General features: G+C 37.9%; 1 protein-coding gene across 2 annotated transcripts in view; it reads right to left on the bottom strand.

The window, feature by feature from the left end:
* Nucleotides 1-6,903: 6,903 nt before the first annotated feature.
* The window catches only part of si:dkey-56i24.1, an 18,586-nt gene continuing 5,942 nt past the window's right edge, over nucleotides 6,904-19,547 (bottom strand). The window contains exons 1-2 of one of the 2 annotated variants that reach the window (XM_073909738.1): nucleotides 12,225-13,536; nucleotides 6,904-10,565 (exon numbers count right to left, since the gene is read on the bottom strand). In XM_073909738.1, coding sequence (XP_073765839.1) covers nucleotides 7,981-9,291 — 1,311 coding nt within the window. In that variant the 5' untranslated portion in view covers nucleotides 9,292-10,565; nucleotides 12,225-13,536 and the 3' untranslated portion in view covers nucleotides 6,904-7,980. Of the gene's footprint in view, nucleotides 10,566-12,224; nucleotides 13,537-19,547 lie in introns of those variants that run through there. The other variant, NM_001123289.1, reaches the window with a different exon arrangement.

Genomic DNA, 19,547 nt, shown 5'->3' on the forward strand with positions numbered 1-19,547 from the left:
TAATCCCAAGCATGACATGTCATGATAATAATCGAAACACTCTTGTAGGCTATTCTTATGCTTGGCCAAATGTCATGACTTTCACTTTTATTTTACATTATTATGCACAAGCCCAGATATCATCTGAAACTTCGGAAAAATTCTTATCATATTGGCAGCCATGCAGCATCTCTTAACCAGTTTGATATGCGGCGCTGGCTCTGACCGCCCACCGGAGCTCGCGGCCACTCGTTCGTCTTTGTCATGAGCAAGCCGCACGCACAAGCATAAAAACGTCAATCATTTCATTCATTCATTTTCCTTCTGCTTCGTCTCTATTTTAGTGGAAAAGCAATATTCTGGACAAACTAAAGACATTTTGCAAACGTTACCGTGGCAGAACCACAAAAAATAGGAAAAAAGAAGAGAAAGACGATATCAAAGTGATAGCTACAAAGGATAAATAGAAATATTAATTTAGAATCACGGATGACTTATTTAAGCGCAATAGCCCAAATACATGTCATAAAATATTAATATCAACAATCTTAATTTAAATAATGAAATTATATAACCTATCCCAATCCTGACATAGCTGCGTTTAAATAATAACTGAAGACGCTCCTTTAATGCATTCGCACGTTATGTTAAATTATTTTAAATTACACGCCCCATCCATAACCAACCTTAAATCATACCTGAACACTGTTTAACAGTTCCAAGTAAACTGTTTTGTGTGACATTCTCATAAAATCTCTCTGCTTTTGAATATCTTTGTTCGTAATTGTTCTTAGCCCTGTCAATGTTTATCTATTTTGTATTATTATAATATTTCCTTTCCTGTTTCTCTTACGTTTATATTCTTTAGCTGTCAATATAATACTTCGCGTCTATGGAAGAAAGAGTCAATAAAGATAGACAATGTGTAACATCATATTCATCAAAAGACGGTTTATGTGCAAGTAACTGCACCGGTCCGAGCAGGGAGCGAGCCGGCATGGGAGACAAGCTCCGATAAGATTGCAGAACAACGTCTGTCACTGGATCCGAGAACTGAGATTTACGCGATCACCAGCTGGCTTCCGTTACATAAGGGCAAATATAGATGACTAAAACCCCATTTACTCATTTTACTCATACTTTTTATCATTTATAATGTCCAAGGCATTGATATTAATATTAAATGCTACTTTTGTGCCTTTAATAGCCTTTTTCTCGCCTGTTTACTGGGTTAAAAATCTTACATTCCATCTCCACCTGCTGGTGAAAGCTAGAGCAGCTGGCGATGTTCACTCTGCAATCTATTGCTTTTCCTGCAGTTCCCGGATGAAATATTGAATTTTAACAGTCGAATTTGATCCACTGAATTTATGGAAGCGAATATTTGAACTGAAATAAAATGAACTGAAAATTACCTTTTGAATATTATACATCGTATTTTTAAAGGGTATTGAATATTTTGTAAGTGAAATCTGAAAATTGAATATGAATTATTGAATTTTTAAGTATGAAAACGTGTTTGAAATATTTTTTGTTGAAATATTCAAAGCTTAAATATACAGATATGTTAAATTTCAGGACCTAAAAATACAAACCCTGGAATTCAAGTCATTAAAATGCAAGAACTTGTTAATACGTTGTATTATTTTTTTCAGTTTGTGATATTCAACAAGCTTTTTAATTCAAGACTTTAGGCATTGATTTTGTTCCATAGAGCTCTCTCTACTGCCTGCAGAGGGACAGAGAAAAAATAAAGAGTAATAAAGATTAAATAAATTCCTTTCTCTTTAAATAACTAAAAAAATAAAATAAATAAAACATAGTACCAGAAACATCACATGGTAAAGATGTCAAGTCTATTGATTTGCAAAGGAAAATAACCCACTGCACAAATGATTCAACACTGCTGCCATCTAGTGTTAAAATCATTAGTTTTTCATGCAAAACATGGCACTTATGTAGTAAATAAAATGCCTTAAAATAAGGAAGGACACATATATTGTTGCATTAATCCTGTGTACTTTATGAAACGGGTTTAGAACAGGAATAATCTGCATTACCCAGTGAGATCCCGTTGGTTCTGTTGTTAATGTTGCCATTTATTATTGTATTTTTAATTTTTATTTTAATCATAAATGACTGGTCAAATATAATAATAAAAGTTGTGTTGTGTTTGATGGACCCCAGGAAGAATAGCCACTACCTTACTGTTACTGATAAATAAATAAATAAATAAATAAATAAATAAATAAATAAATAAATAAATAAACTGAAAATTAGCAATAAAACGTCATCCCTTACAGTCCCTGCAGTGTTGCTTCAGTGTTGCCCATAACACGCTCTCACAAGTTTCTTTTTTACATTTTTAGATAAGTAAAATTTGCGCATGTAGTTTTAAAGACATGCGTTTAGACCTGTCTGATGTCATCTGGAATGTATCCCAGGCCATCTTATGACGTTGTTTCAGCAATCAGATTTATATTTGTCTCAGATGTATTTCAGAGGGCATTTACACCATAGGGGTCTTGCACAAAACCAAGATAAGAGATTAAGTTGGAATTTCTGAATTTAGCCTTGACTCAGTTGCATGAAATCAGACTAAATTACGCTTGAATTCATTCATTTATTTTCCTTTGCCTTAGTCCTTATATTTATCAGGGGTTGCCACAGCAGATGGGACCGCTAACTTATTCAGCATATGTTTTACAGTACTGATGATTCCAGCTGCAACAATCCACAGCAAACATCCATACACACACATACACTACAGTCAATTCAGGTTATTCAATTCAATTCATCATGTCTTTGGACTCAAACCAGTGACCTTATTTTTTCTGCGAGGTGACAGTGCTAACCACTGAGCCACTGTCGCCCCACTATATTAGAATTAAAAATATGTCTATTTAATGTATTGGCAATCATTTTTCTATATGTTCATATATTTCCCTTCAAGTTTTAAATATGGGAGAGAAATAAAAAAAGATATAAAACACATATATGTATAGCGCTCAGCATGAATGAGTACACCCCTCACAGATCTCTTTTAAATGTATATATATTTTTTTTACAATAATACAGATACAGGTTTAGAGTTGATTTATGTGTCATATTAGTTAAATAATAGTTGTTTTGTTATAAATGTTATTTGTGTTTATGTTTGAGATGGCTTCTGTGGTTTAAGCTCAATATTTTCTTGGTTTAAACGATATTGCCATCACCATTAATGAGGGTGGTGTGTAAAGGAAGCACCCCGGTGATATGGTCCTGTTAAGGGGTGTTCAGTTTTGTGCTCAGAATGAGAAGGCTAACAGATAATTCTGAATCCAGATTATTCTGTTAGTTCTCTCATAGACTCTCATGGTCGTGTGGTGTATGGGACAGGAATGAGAAGTGCCAGGAATGAGACAGGAATGTTCTAGCCGTTCAGATTAGTTACACGGATTGTTTAACTCGTTATACTCACATACAGCCAGTTGTTACAGTTGTCAAAAATGGTATTGATGCTGTTTAAAAGATGCCATTATGAAGCAAAGCATAGGTGAACTAGAGTGTGCAATTCAAGAGAACATTGCCAGGCTCCTTATCAGCCTTCTTGCAGAGGAGCCAGGCTTATTATTAGCGTGATGGCGCCAGTGTGTTGGGTGGTGTACAGCAGGGCTTCCTCTGCCCTTGTTCCTCCTTTTATGATCCAGAGCTCCTTCCGTGGGATCTGAGGCAGATGCTTACGCGGTGGCCTTACTCCGTTCCCATGGCGCTCGGCCACGCCCCCTCGCCACAAAAGCCTTCAAGTTCAGGGCTTAAACCCAAAAGACAACGATATGATGATCAGTATTTGAGTTTATGATTTACGTGGACAGGACCAGCTGATCAACCACGACCTTTATGTGTGGTTTGTCAAAATATTTTGGCTAATGACAGCATGAGACCCACTAAACTTACACTGTTTTGACTGGGATGGACAGTTCTAATTATATTGAACCATCATACTAGTTTCAAAAACGTTATATTAAAATACTTGTTATTACTCTGTAAATAATTACACTTTCATGCAAATGATGATAAAAGTGAGTTAACAGTCTGGCATCTGTCTGTGTCTTTATATATACTGTGTGTGTGTATATATATATATATATATATGTGTGTGTGTGTGTGTGTGTGTGTGTGCGTGTGTGTGTGTGTGTGTGTGCGTGCGTGTTTGGGAGGAGGGGGGCGCCAATGGATAAGTTGTGTCAAAAGGGAGGCCCACTGTCTTAGACTGTGAAAAACCCTGGTGTACAGCATGCCGGTTCATAAGCAAAAAGAAACACCACCCACCACACTGACTCATCAGAGTCACAGCCAGCCTGTTCTCTTCACATGATCACCCACCAAGCTACCTCGATACAGTGGGCTGATGTCTTTCAAGCCTAAAGTTGCATAGGTTGATCTGGCCTCCTTCCAAGAAGGCTGGAGCTTGTGAGGAGACTTCAATTCACCTGGCACTTGTGCTGAAGGGCCTCGTGCTTCAGGTCCTCATTAATCTGTCCTCAGAAGAGCAATGAGACCTTCCAGCCCTCTTTCCTGCTCTTAATCGCCATTTTGGGTAGATTCTTCACCGTCCCCTCCCTTTCCCCCACAGGTCTGACTTCTGCAGGAGCGTGACCCCGAACTTTACTTTCTTTCATTCCAAACCTATATCAAGCACCTGGATGTAGCATCTCCTTTTTAGGGTTTCAATTACGCGGCTGCTGTCTCGAGCTAATAGCATTTTTGGGGAGCTGTTGAGACCTACCTGGTCTTGGTCCTCCCAAGTTCCTGAATGTGAACTTATTCTGGCTATATACAGCAGGCTTGACATAGCGACAAGGCCAGGGGGACCTGATTAAACTAGGTCGAGCTGCACTTTCTCTGTTATCCTGGCTTTCTTGCTTCAACTTTTGTGCAATACCCCTTTGTTCATTTTATGATGGCATAGCTATACAAAAAAAAAAAAAAAAATGCATGAAATGACCAGGTGTAAACAGGACCCTCTTTTCCTGCATACTGCCATTGAGGCAGCATTAGCATTAGCCATTATGCTTTTTAGGCTAATGATTTTAGGGTAATGAGTGTGCTAGGACCTTGACAGTGAGATTCTTGTGGTGACTACCTGACATTAACCCCTCTTCCAGTGGCAGCTGAATATTGGTAAAATTATCCACAAATTATTATTTTTTCACTCAAATAATGTGTATAGCTCACTTATTATAAATAAAAATACAATCTGTGAATCAACAGAAAACAAGTATACAAAAGATCTTTCTATCCATTCGTTCATCCATTTTCTTGTCGGCTTGAATGAACCGCCAACTCATCCAGCAAGTTTTTTACGCAGCGGATGCCCTTCTAGCCGCAACCCATCTCTGGGAAACATTCACTAACACATTCACACACACTTATACACTACGGTCAATTTACCCTACCCAATTCACTTCTACTGCATGTCTGTGACTGTGGGGGAAACCGGAGCACCTGGAGGAAACCCAGGCAAAGGCAGAAAGAACATGCAAACTCCACACAGAAAGGCCAACTGAGCCGACGTTCGAACCAGCAACCTTCTTGCTGTGAAGCAACAGCACTACCTACTGCGCCACTGCTTCGCCCTTTCCAATTCTTCTTGTAAACAATTCTAGACAACAGTATGGAGTTTTCGTTGCTGTATTTGGGCTTCAAAAAGCAGCCCACATTCTTGGAAACAAGTCGGGACTGCAGGCAAGTCGGAAGAATAGAATGCCTAAAACGGGAGAATATAATGCCTATGTGATTGGCGAGCAAAGCTCTCGCAAGTGCAAGGAGCTCCTCAGACTACTGGCTAAAGAGCCAAACCTAAACAGTGAGCAATGGTCTATTCAGCTCCTGTGGCAGGGGGCATAAATATCTCAGTTCCCTCCTTCAGGGAACGATGGTTACTTACATAACCAAGACCTTCTGCACACATTACTAAGTCCTGGCTGCAGAGGGCAAAATATCCTAAATGCCACAAGAGCTGAATCTATCACGCACTTTAGGGTGTTGAGTGTCAGGCAAGTAGCGTGAACACCAAAACACCACCTAAAATGTAACCATCCAACGCCCCTGGCTTTAATGACCTTAATAGGGAAATAGTTTAGGAAGTCATACTCACCAATCATGCCTAGCAACTTACACCAGGGCTTACAAAGTATATGACAGTATGCTGAGAAAGGATGATAACTTGAAGAGGAAGGATGCTGCAGAGATTGTTTATGCATATGGACTAACCCTAGGTAGGGAGAGCACTGCATATGGAAGATGGTTAGATTAGTAAGGAAGACACAGGTCTACCTGGGTAGGGGGACTCACTGTGGTCTAGTAATGCATATGGGGTCTCTTATAAAGGAAACCACACATAGCTGGTATCGTTCTCCAGAACGCAGGATGACCAGTGGTCATAGCAACAACATTATAGTCCTGCACCTGACCTTGGCTAGCAGAGCAGTCAAAAAACACACGTAGATACAGGTTAGGGAATGTGGTGCGGAAAACGTTTGTGATACCAAGCTTAGTTTTTTTTTCTCAAATGACAGGTGTTACCCATCCCCTGAGAATAAATCGGCTTCACAAACAGATTATAGAATCTTGCGATTCAAGAGAGTTTTGCCCCTTTCTTCGCCCCCATGTAGCACCCATGAAATTAGTCCAGCCGTTGGGCTAGAGGCTGCAGAACCTTCAGACCAACCAGCGTGGACACCCAAAAAAGCATAGCCACCATGACTCCTGAGTGACTCCGAGTCATTGAACGATAAAGCAGCGATCCTGGAGGAAGCACCGGTAGTATCGCAGTACCACTTCTTGGATGGGGCGTGCTGATGAGCAACGGGACTGTGGAGGAGAAACCCCCCACATCCAGATGCCGAGACGGCATCTTGAAAAAGACATGTGCACCGAACATTTGCTTTTTATTTTAGAGGAAACTGCTCTTAAAGAACTGCTGAAGTGCCACACACACCACTGATTTTCACAGCTTTTAGAAAAGGTTTTATACATGAGTTAGCACTGAAGCGAAGTTCTTTAAAAAATAAAAAATAAAATAAAAATACCTGAATTACTGATTGATCTGACTACAGTACACTTTTCCATTGGATGATGGACCATCACAGATGCTTTCAAGCCCAGAGAAGTTGATGGCAGTTTAGGACACGATTAACAAGGCAAAGTACAGTTTTAACTGGCATTTGTGGATGTAATTCACATGTAATGAATGCAGTTTTTCTAGGTTTATCCTAACATCCAACCATAGTTATTCTTCTCTGAAGCGAAATGTCATATTGTAGGTGGAAAGAACCAACCTTGAGTGGATGGGAGAATCAGTTCATTTTCATTTATGGCACTGGTGCAAAACAGCTACAATTCCCTCAGACCCAGAAATTGACATTTTTCAACAGTGTGATAGATGATCTGATGGATATTTGTACCTGAAACGTCACAGACACATCCTGAGAAGACTAAAGACTCATTTTACATTTTATAAAAAGGATACAATTGTTGCCCTTTAAATTGTATCTTCATTTTGTTGACTCATGACAATGCAGAATTCAGTGTCAGAATTTAGACTATTATACTGGACTATTGGTCAGTTTTTTAAAGTTGATAACTACAAATTTGGGTAAAACATAATCCCCATTTTTACCCTGCTGTTTAATCCTAAAGTAGTTATGAAACAACTGAACAACGAAAATATGTAATATTTATGGTAATGCATTTTTATTTTCAGTTGTAGCCTTCAGAATTAGATACAAGTTCTGTGGATTCAAAATCATAGCATGATTTTGTGGATTTCCATGGATTCAAAATCATAGCAATGCTTATGAAAAGTTTTTTGAATCTGGAGTTTTCAAAAAAGAACTGGGTTGCTGGAAATCACTCAGAATGTACTCCTATATTTCAGAATTTTCCATAAATTTTTCTTTTTTTTGTAGGGATTTCTTCATGGCATTTTATTTAAAAATCCCTGATGCAAACATCTCAACTGGAATCCTTGAGGAGACCAGAAAGTTTCAAAGTTCTGTCAACATTTGGTATCAAATTGTTTTCAAAGTCCCAAACTCTTTTGTCTACGAAAAGTTCCTCTTTGGTCAGATGCCCCTGCAGCGGGACTCTCACATGCACAATCCTACATACATTAAATGGAACATGGTAACTCCCTCCAAAGTTCTTCAAGGAGGAATGCACTGATGTCTGCTCCACTTTCCTTGGGTTGACAATCATTTTTGTGGGATTGTAAACATTCTTACGTTCAGGTTCTCTGTAAATGTGCTCCATGATATTGATTCCAGAAATATTTTTCCATTCTTCTCGCTTGAACTTCCCGCTGTCCTCAAACTGTGTTTTGGGGAATATGTGGTTCTCAATGAGGAACACTCCATTACTAGGATCAGCAGACTGGAGGTCCTCCATAAGAGACTGTAAATTTGAGTATTTGTATGGCATGATGATCTCATCGATGTCATTCAGAAGAACATATCTGGATTGATACATGTGCCTGTAGATGCACTCGTTTAGTGTTACTAACTGACCATAATAATGGAGATCGCCTTTGTGTTCCTGAAAATTCCAGCCTGGGGAGGGATTCAAAAACTTGTCAATAGGCCATGAAACAATCTCCAGAAACCCTTCTGATTCATAATGTTTTAGAAGCTTCTTCAAGTCTGCACCACAGCTGGTATTATAGATGACCACATGCTGTACACCCAGAAGTTTGTACATCTCCATAGTTTGAGCAAACTGCAGTACGTTGTTGTAGCTTCCAAACAGGTTGGAGATGCAAACAGTGAAGTTATACTTGAAATTGTCTGTTACCAAATTATTATTAATCGGCAAATACTCCATATTAATGTTGTATAAATGTTTTGTTGGATGAGTTGTTATGAGAACATGTGATGCACTTTGCATGTTCTTGCCTTTACAAATCACATCTGAGACATGAAAAGGAAAGCCAAAATGGTCGGTGTGTATCTGGACCTCAGTCTCAACAGTTTTGCAGTCATGTTCGGTGGTACAGTAAACACAGTAAAGGGGCTGCAGATTGTTTCTTTTTATTATGCTGATGACTCGAATGGCCCCGTCCAGTCTGTGGTCAATAAACGCAGACACCATGAAATGCTCAGAGTCTTTGATAGGCGTTATTGAATATGAAGCCTCTTGGATTTTGATTGTACTATTTGTCAGATGAGTTTTTATCGTTTGATTGTCCTTGTGTTTCAAAATCAATGTGCCGATGATGGTGGCCATAAATGATAGTAGAAGAAGCACTATAAATTTGTTTTCTTTTTCCATCTGTCACTCAGCTTCTGTGAAGTAAAGCAAAAAATACTTATAAAACACACAAAACACAAACTTACTGGAAACCAATGACATAAAACATCTTTAACTTTAACAAAATTTAAGTTATTGGATTTAACCATAAATAAAAAAGTTTTTAAACACAACAATACTAATAATAACAACTAACCACTCTAATGAAATGAAAGTATGCATTAGGTCTGGTCTTGTACTTTCAACAACAGGTAAATGCAACATGATTTTACAGTAATGACATCACTCTCATTTGAGTTAAGTGATGTCAGGTTCTTTATTGAAATTTTACAATGGTGTATTATTATTTCAATGTTCTTTCACGAAAGTAATATTACACATTTAAACACAGAATCAAAAGGTATGTTATTTTTTAGGTTTCATGATATCTAAGAAAAAATAAATATTCAAATACTAAATGCTCTTAAGGATGAAGTACCTTTTGTCGAGTGTCTATGCCACATTTATTCTAAGGGAACTCTGGTATGTTTCAGCTGCCTCTATTATTATTTTGGCTACACATTTTTTTTCTGAACTTTTGATGATGCAAGGTGGATGTGCCATTTTGTATACTTTAGACCATAAGTCTCAAACTGGATTCCTGGAGGGCCGCATCGCTGCACAGTTTTGCTCTAAATCTACGGTCACACTGGACTTTGTGTGTGCGAAATTCTGTTGTGCAGAGCTGCGAAATGGTGCGGGATTAAACAACATTAGACATTTAAAAAGCGAGCGTTTGCTCCATGTTTTAAATTTCTGTCCAGAGAGGTCGTGTTTTGATCCTCGGTTGGTCTCACACAGTCAAGTGATGCAATTTCGCAGGTCAGAGTTTACTAAACTTAAACTTTGCACCGCAGCAACCTTCAAAACTTGACGCATGACCCTGCGTTTCCGGTCTGACGAATTCGCATGAGTATGAATGGAAGTCTATGGGAGGAAAAGCCAAGTGTGACTGCAGCTTAATCCAAATTAAACACAGCTGATTCAAACTATCAAGGTGTTCAAGACTACTAGAGACTATTAAGCAGGTGTGAGTTGGAGCTGGTTGGAACTAAACTAAGAGAAGCTGCGCCCACCCAGGAATTGAGTTTGAGACAACTGCTTTAGACTGTTGTTTTTATTTTTGTACTCAACTTGGATTCATTTGCAGCATAATAAGGATAATCAACACTGTGCAGTGGCTGTGGGGATCTTGTGCATATGAGGTATACAGAAAGGAAGCAGAGCCCCATGATCTACAGAAGGGGTGGCCAACCCTGTTCCTGGAGAGCCACCTTCCTGCAGATTTCAGTTGCAACCCATATCAAACACACCTGCCTGTAATTATCATGTGGTGTTCAGGTCCTAATTAATTGGTTCAGGTGTGTTTGATATGGGTAGCAACTGAAATCTGCAGGAAGGTGGCTCTCCAGGAACAGGGTTGGCCACCCCTGATCTACAGTATCCACGTTTAGATCTGAATGACTTTAAAAACAACAATGGAAGACATAGAGTACAGCAGATCATAATTGTCATGTTTCACAAGATGATGACAAGCTTTGTTTAAGCATATTTTTTTATAGTTTTATATTTAAAAATTGTTCTAGATCCTCTAGCTTTTGATGACTCTCTGTAAACCAATAGAATTCAGCAGTGAGTCTATTTTATCTCCATTGTGTTCTTCAGTGGATTGTCCTTCAACAGTGACACTTGTACACAAATAAATCTGAACTGATCTTCAGCAGTGACATTTCAGAACACAAACTGAAGTGACGAAACTAAGAAAACTATGCCAGTTAGAACGGAACACAAAGAAGCTGGCTGTCTTTTTATCACATTTTTAAAATATTTGTAAAACAATTTGGATTATCAGACATATTTGCACAAGCAAATTCCTTTGTGGTAAGATTGGAAATTAGGTTTACAAAATAAAGTGAATATTTAATGTTGATGGTATTACATTTCAAAATGGTTACATAAAAATGACCATGGACTGTACACCACACTGCAGCACCTGCATGAAGTTGCTTCCCACCCTATTCAAAACGTTAACAATATAGCCTTAAAAGTTTGTGCTCCACTTGTGATGGCATGTAAATGTCTGTTTAAAATATGCTTGTGTTGATTTTGGGTTTTTTCAGATATTAAAATAATATTAATGGGTCAATCTGTGGTGTCTCTACATGCCCTAGATTCAGCCACATGTCTGTGCTTCATTTGTGCTAGTTGTTGCCAGAAAAAGTTTCTCTTATGTTGGTTTGTCCCATGAAATATTTGTACCTGCTGCTTCTGTTATTAAAATATTGGGCGTTGAATTAAAAGTAATGATTTGCCACCCCCATTCAGTTTAAACATACAGAAATCTAGTAAACCCAGGGATGAGCAGTATTAATGATACAGCATGAATTTTAAATACATATTTCAAATACTACAAAATATTTTTTTTTAATTTGTATTTGATAGGGTTTATGAAAATGGGTTAATATTTTGTATCAAAATACTTAAGGGTCTTGTATTTTTGTATTTTTAAAATACTGTAAAATATTTTGTAAGAAGTCTACGTGATGACATCTTAAAAATGCAGCCTCAGATTGATGCTTTCTCAGTTATTTGTCTAAGCTTAAGGTCAAAACAGAAAATTGATTACGAAGGTGGTGAGGGCTTATAGATGGAAACAATGCATCTTTGCTTAAGAAATGAGAACAGGATATGGAGCCTTCAGCACATAACCACTCTCAGTCTCAGGTGGAAATTCAGAGGAACTTTAGAATAATAAAACAGCTAAAGATGGTGTACTAGTGTTCACTAAGGGGGTAAACTAAGACATTTCCAATCAAAGGAGAACAAAAGCAAATCTTGGGAGAATGCATAAACTGCACATATAATAGAAGTTTTGGATGGATTGCTGAAGTAGATGTCAAGAAAATAGGCCCAACAACATTAAAACAAGTTCAACAGTGGCTGACTTAAACTTGCTTAGAAAAAAATCTGTCAATCAAACATTGTTTACTTCACTAAGTCAGTCTAATGGTAAAGAGATTGATCAAATATGCATATTGATAGACGGTTTGCAAACAAAATGTTAAACTCCCACGTAAAAGTATTTTGTAGTATTTTCAAAATACACAATACAGTATCTTATTTTGATACTTATTGTGGCTGCTGTGCTGTATTGTGTAGTTTATTTTAATACATTTAAAACTGAGTTATTTGGTATTTGAATCTAAAATACATTTTAATGTATTTTTGCCCATCCATGAGTAAACCTTTGTGCTGCATTTGACCAATTCACATCGGTACAGCAGCTTTAATAATTAAGAATTATATTTAATAAAAAAACAACAACAAAAATATCAATCCTCTTTTTTATACCTAATGTCACAATAAAATTGTTAAATCTAGAGATTTTTGGAGATGTACTTTATGTATTATGATTTACCAAAGCAAGATCAATTGTTAAATCTAGATTTTATCTACAAAAAATATAGTAAATTTAACTAATACTACACTGAAATTAAAACAATTGAGTTTTTTTTTTCAGAAATAACAAAACTATTTGTGCTGTTTTAAACATTTGAGACATTGTGATAGCCTCAGTGCAGTACATGACATGTCACATGTATATTTTTCTTCTGTACATTTTAGAAAGTCATGCAAATGTCTATTTGGCTGTACAATATGCAGTACAATAGAACAATAGCCCAATAATTCTGATGAAAATAGAATATTTGCTGTTGGACATAAAAATGAGTCTCCAGTAGATTTTTAAATTTACAAACAAGTCTAATAAGTGTGCATGCAAAGGTGAGAAGCGAATCCATATTTAATACATCCAAAACAAAGTAGATGACAGGGCAAGACAGTCCTAGAGGTCAAACCATGGGGCTCGAAAACACAAATGCTGAGCAGATAATAGGGTAACAAGGGCACAGAGACAGTCACCAGGGCAACTAACAGGGGTGGCATAAAAAAAAACAAGGAGTGATACAAAAAAACACAAGAGAACAATAAAAAAAGCGTAAGACAGCTCAACAAAAATGATGACAGTAAGTGTATTTTTTATGATAGCAGTAATTGTAAAGAGAGCACTGTATTGGGTAAATAAAATGTTAACTACCGTCCAAAGTTCAAATGAGTTATTGTGTTTCTCATAGCAAATTCCTTTTTTAGATTTATTTTTATTTTTAAATTTAGTGATTGTCATGCTTTTAGGGGTCATTTTAAATTGTATCATTTTGTTTTTCGGTCAGCTGACTATAAAAGTTACAGCTGTCATAAAACCAGAGAAATGCTCCATCTGCAGGAGTAGACTGCCCACCAGGAGCATCAGGAGGACTGCTTGTGCCGTGGTTCATGATTTGCCCTGCTGCCAGACATTATAATAAGTGAAGTTTATTTATAAACAAATTTCAAGAAGATCACGTGCTTATGATTGTTCACAGCTGTTCCTATCAGACGATCCTTAACTCACTATAAATAATAATAATAATATAAATAATATAATAATAATTTTCTCATCTCAATCTCTTCGTCTTGAAGAAAACTCCTCCAAAAACTCCTCAAAACTGCTCCGTAACTACAAACGCTACAAGCTTCAACCTACAAGCTTCAACTTACAAGCTTCAAGCTACAAGCTAAAAGCTTCAATCTACAACTACAGCAACAACAACTACTATTACTACCATTTCCAACAAATCCAACTCCAACAATTTCATCAACAGCTTAAACAAAAACACCAAAACCTTAAACTTCCAAGTGCCTCCACAACGCATCTGCTGTGTCTTCAACCCTATTCCCCAGCAAGATATCAGCCAAAACTCCAAAGCTATTGCAATAAAATTGAACCCTCACCTTCTCCTAGCAGTACACATGCGATCCATCATTTAACAGCTTGTTTGCTGGGATATGTTCAGCAGAGCAGCAGCTCTAGTCATAGGCTGTTTCTCAATATGCGTTCTTCAGTGGCCTTGCGTCCTCATGTTCTCGTGCAACGTCATCATCAGCTGCCTAAGTTTAGTTCCAATACTCAAGACCGCAAGTACGGAGGACACGTGAAACTTCCCGGATGTGATCTTGATATCGAGGACGCACTGATGCAGACTTGAGCACCAAACTCGCTCTGGAAGTCCCAGAAGTCACTGCGACTGGAGGTGGGAAGCGCAGCATTTTATTTGGATTTATTATTAAAGTTCAGAGATATCACTTATTTACCTCAGGAGTTTCCCTAAATGAAACAGTGAAAGTAAACATCAACATGAATATCTTAATAAAGGAATAAACACATTAAGGGTGTTTGTTTGCAGAAATTCGTATTAAAATTTGTTTTATTTATATTGTGCAGAGTATATTTATAATGTTTTTATGCAAAGTATATATTTTGAAAAGGGAGGAAACAATAAATCGTTGTATGAATGCTGTAATATTTAAATAATTTCCATTTAAAATGAGTGAAGGTCACATAACCATCAGGAAGAACGCAGCATCCCATTTCTCAAAGGACGCGTTCTCTGCCCTCGCGAGCTGCCTGAGTTCGTTCTTCCGAGGACACCTGGCAATACCGATCTCCACAAGAACACAAGTTCATTCTCTGCGTTCTTGGAATTGAGAAACAGCCATATACAATGTTGATTTTGATCAACAAAATGGCCGCCGGGCATTTTGCAGCTTTTGCATTGCCTGACTAAAACTCCTAAGCCAATAGCTGTAAGGAGAATCCAATGAGCTCTAAATAACTGGAGATGGTCCCGCCCTCTCTCTCGACTCTCTTGCTAAGACCTTATGAATGAATTTTGCCAGGCACGCTTGTGAATTAAGTAAAGTTAAAATTACAACAAAATGTTATTAATAAATTAAAGTAAAGCCATTACTAACATTCCATTTACAGTTTTACTAAGTGGTGACATCGCTTTCAAGTCTTATAAAGTTTGATGTTGGTAATTGATATATATATATATATATATATATATATATATATATATATATATATATATATATATATATATATATATATATATAAAATAATAATAATACCCCCCTCCCCTTTACCTTTTCCGGCCTCAAGATCCTCAGCCCCTCTTTCTATCTCCCTTCCGGCATTTAATAGCCCCTTCTTTTTCTACTTTCAGCGTTGAGTAATTCCGCTCTCCGTCCCTCCTTTTTCTGATCCCCTTTTCCGTTTCCCATCTTTTACTCCCACTTCCCCCCTCTCCCCCTCCTTTCACAGCGTCGAGTTCCTCCGCTAATTTTCTTCCTTCAGCATAAGTTTACTGCTATCTTTCTTTCTTCTAGTGTTGAGTCATCCACTATCCTTTTCTTTCTTCCGCATAGGCCCTTACTCCCTTCATTCAGACTTCCACGGAGTCCCCCTAGCTTCAACTCCACAGGAGTTCCTACCCCCCCTCCCCCCCCCCCCCCCCCTAACTCAAACCCCCTTTCCACCGGAGTCAACATCGCCCAAAAACCTTTCCTGACTCCCACATAAACCCCGCCCACCCCGGCTCTGGCTCCCGCAGGAGCCCACCAGAGTCTCGACTCCCGCAGAAGTCATTCCCAGCCCCTCCCACTCCACTGCCTAGACTCCCCTGGAGTCGCTTTCAAAACTCTGCTCTAGCAAGAGCATCTCTCCTCTATCTCCTTCCACAAAGTTATATCCAGCAGCCAGATATAGCATTGTCTTATGCCTCTTGGGGGGTTTCTTCGATACGCGTCTGCTGTCCCGTGCGCAAAAGGCTTCGTTGGGGAGTCATCGAGATCTACCTGAGCTCAAACTCCCCTCTCGCCTTGCAAAGGGAGGGAGCCCAGGGCTCGAGGATCTTATAAGCTCAGGTCTCTCTCCCGGGACAGCACGCCAAACTAACTCTATTATCAATCATCAGCTAAGTGTGAACTCTTGAAGTGAAGTTTATTTATAAACAAATTTCGAGAGGATCACGTGCTTATGATTGTTCACAGCTGTTCCAACTTTAGCTAATGACTGATTATCCTATCAGATGATCCTTAACTCACTATAAATAACCAGACTTTTCTCATCTCAATCTCTTCGTCTTGAAGAAACCCTCACACCCAACCCTACTTTCCCTCCTTTCAAACGGGTGTCACGGTGGCCAGCGATTAGCGCTGTTGCCTCACAGCAAGAATGCCCCTGGTTTAATTCCTTTCCAAACCAGACGGCATTTCTGTGCGGAGTTTGCTCGTTCTCCCCGATGTCGCGTGGGTTTTCCCCGGGTCCTCCGGTTTCGTCCCACAGTTCAAAAACAAGCACTCTAAACAATTAATCCAAATACTTTAGCTAAACTCTGAGTACACCTTTTAGCATCCATATCTGACACTTAGCTACAACAAGCAAGAGGGGGAGTCATCGAGATCTACCTGAGCTCAAACTCCCCTCTCGCCTTGCAACGGGAGGGAGCCCAGGGCTCGAGGATCTTATAAGCTCAGGGCTCTCTCCCGGGACAGCACGCCCAACTAGCTTTATTATCAATCATCAGCTAAGTGTGAACTCTTGAACTGTACTAAAGCGATCCTTTACAAATTCAGCATTCAATTTAAATACATGATTATAATTATTTTAAAAAATCTAAATATGTTAGTCATTCAGCATTGCACTATTGTTTGATTTCAGGCATTTTTTTCAAGCCTTTGCTAAAGCAGTGCAACCTAGGTGACCATTTGTCCTCTTTTTTTTTCTGCACAGGAAAGTCTCTCTTTTTGAGCAGGCCCGGATTAAGAATTTAGAGGCCCCTGAGCACAATGTCTTGTAGGCCCCCTACCTGGCTGCACCCCTATAGTTACATTAAAAAATAAGATTAATATAATATTTTAAATAAAATTAATCTATAATATATTGCCTGCATTTTTTAAATAAATGATATACAGTGCATATATTTTTAGTCTACAAAGATTTAACTTATATTCAAAACATTTAAAGCACACTTTGGAAAAAAAAAATACTAATACAACGAGTGAAAATCAATGGATTGTAATATGCTTGTTCAAGTTCACAGAAGCAGTGCTAAAAATTTATATTTAAGGGTATTTTTAATGTTTAACTTCTACAAACTTATAATGCATGTGATTTAGATATAACACCTCTTCAATCCAGTTCTAAGAATCAGAGTCTTCTATAAAACACACTTATTAATGATTTCTACTAGTTTTCCTCGTGATGAAGAGTAGGCAAAATCGGATATTTAGTGGGGAAAAAACAACCTGTTCATCAGACGCTGGATTCGGGATTATAATCGATGGTGTCAAAAGATGTTGCCATGCGCTTTATGAGCCACGCTACTCACGCTGCTGTATGTTGTCTCTTTCAGTGTCAATCAATGGTGACGGGCGGGAATCACTTAACTAGCTTATTCCAACGAGGTGCGCTATTTGCACTTAGCCTAAAAGCCACATTTTCTCCTTTCGCAAGGACCCCAAATGCGCACAGGCCCCTGGGCCTGTGCCCAAAATGCCCATAGGTTAATCCGGCCCTGTTTTTGAGACAAAAAAAAAAAAATGTGTGGGGCAGGGATTTCTAAATCTCCTAAAATGTCTGGGATTTAGCTTTCTACAGCCATCATTTATCAAATGTGTTTTTGCATTACTTTTACATTTCAACAGTTCCCACTTAGATATTGCTTGACAATTATAGCAGGTTTGGCATGCTGTCCCGGGAAAGAACCCTGAGCTTGAAGATTATTGAGCCCAGGGCTCCCGTTTAGTCAATTAGCATGTAAAGGGGTACGAGATCAGGTTCTTGAGAGCTCCCCCTAGTAGAGGAGGAAAGAGGGAAATTAAAAAAAAATTAAGATAAGGGAGTAAAGCTAGACGGGCTTTTTATAGTGCAATTGGAATAACTTGATCGGTTTACTAAGGCATACAGATGAGAGACCTGCTGTGATCAATCATCTCACATGCACTTCTCGAAATTAGTTTGTGAAACTTCACTTAAAGTCTGTGTGAAATAAAAATTTTGAATTTTATTTTGCTAGCGCACCTTGTTATTCTAAGTGAGGATTCATAAACTAATTTCGCACCGCAAAATCCTAGCGAGATCCTAGCTTAATATAAATGGATTACTTTCTCCTTATTGGTCTATCTTCATTTTGGAAGAATCCCCCCTTCCACCCCATCTCCTCCTTTTTCTCCCCTTCTAAAGGGGGAGCGATCGAGACCTACCTGATCTCGGTTCTCCTGATATGCTTTTAGACCGGGCAGGAGCCCTGGGCTCAAATATCTCCGAGCTCAGGGTTCTTTCCCGGTACAGCATGCCAAACCTGCTATAAAAGCCAAGCATATCTAAGTGGGAACACTTGAAACAATGTAATTCATGCAAGTTAATCCACTGGAAAAAAAAATGTTTTGTTAATCTTCAAACAAAGTCTGACTGTTTGCTTAATTTTCTGTTGACATGTTTGACTGCTTCAGCCACAATATTCTTAACCATGCACATCTTATCATTAGTTTTCTATAAGAGAATTATGCACAAAAAGAAAACCCTGCCCCTTGCTTAATATTTAGTTTTAGTTAAAGTACATCAATGTACTGAAATAAACTTCTCAACAACTTCCAGTTCATGTGGACACTGAAGCCTGATTTACAGTTGAAGTCAGAATTATTAGCCCTCTTTGAATTTTCTTTTCTTTTTTAAATATTTCTCAATTTATATTTGGCAGAGCAAGGACATTTTCACAGTATCTTATTTCAAGTCTTATTTGTTTTATTTCGGCTAGAATAAAAGCATTTTTATTTTTTTAAGAACCATTTTAAGGTCAAAATTATTAGCCCCTTTAAGCTATGTTTTTTTTTTTTTGCCTCTGGACTGTAAAAAATAGGTAAAAATAAAATAAAAATAAATTAAAAAAGTTGAAACGTAACATTTTAAAGCAACCTGCTGCAAAGAAATTGAAAGTGGTTGAAGCTGTGCCAGTTGTGCCAAATAAATTTTTAATTGACTGAGAAGGCTGTTTTAAGTCAAGTGTACTTAATGGAATAAGTTGGCATAACTTCTACCACTGAAGATTAACAAACTCAAAATTTCTTTGCAGCCAGCTGCTTTAGAATTTTAAGTTAACTTAACTTTTTATTTTTTACAGTGGTAAATGCTCAAATAAAGAATTCAAAAGTCAAAGTCTCATCAACTGATTTTTTTTAACTTTCATTGAACAAACAGTTCCAAACATGCAGTTAAATCGTTTTTATGAGTAAATTCAACTCTGAGCTCAAACATATGTTCACCTAACTTTTTGCAGTGTTGTTCATCTTAATTTATT

The sequence above is a fragment of the Danio rerio genome, chromosome 8, assembly GCF_049306965.1.
Source record: "Danio rerio strain Tuebingen ecotype United States chromosome 8, GRCz12tu, whole genome shotgun sequence".
In the NCBI taxonomy this organism is placed as follows: Eukaryota; Metazoa; Chordata; class Actinopteri; order Cypriniformes; family Danionidae; genus Danio; species Danio rerio.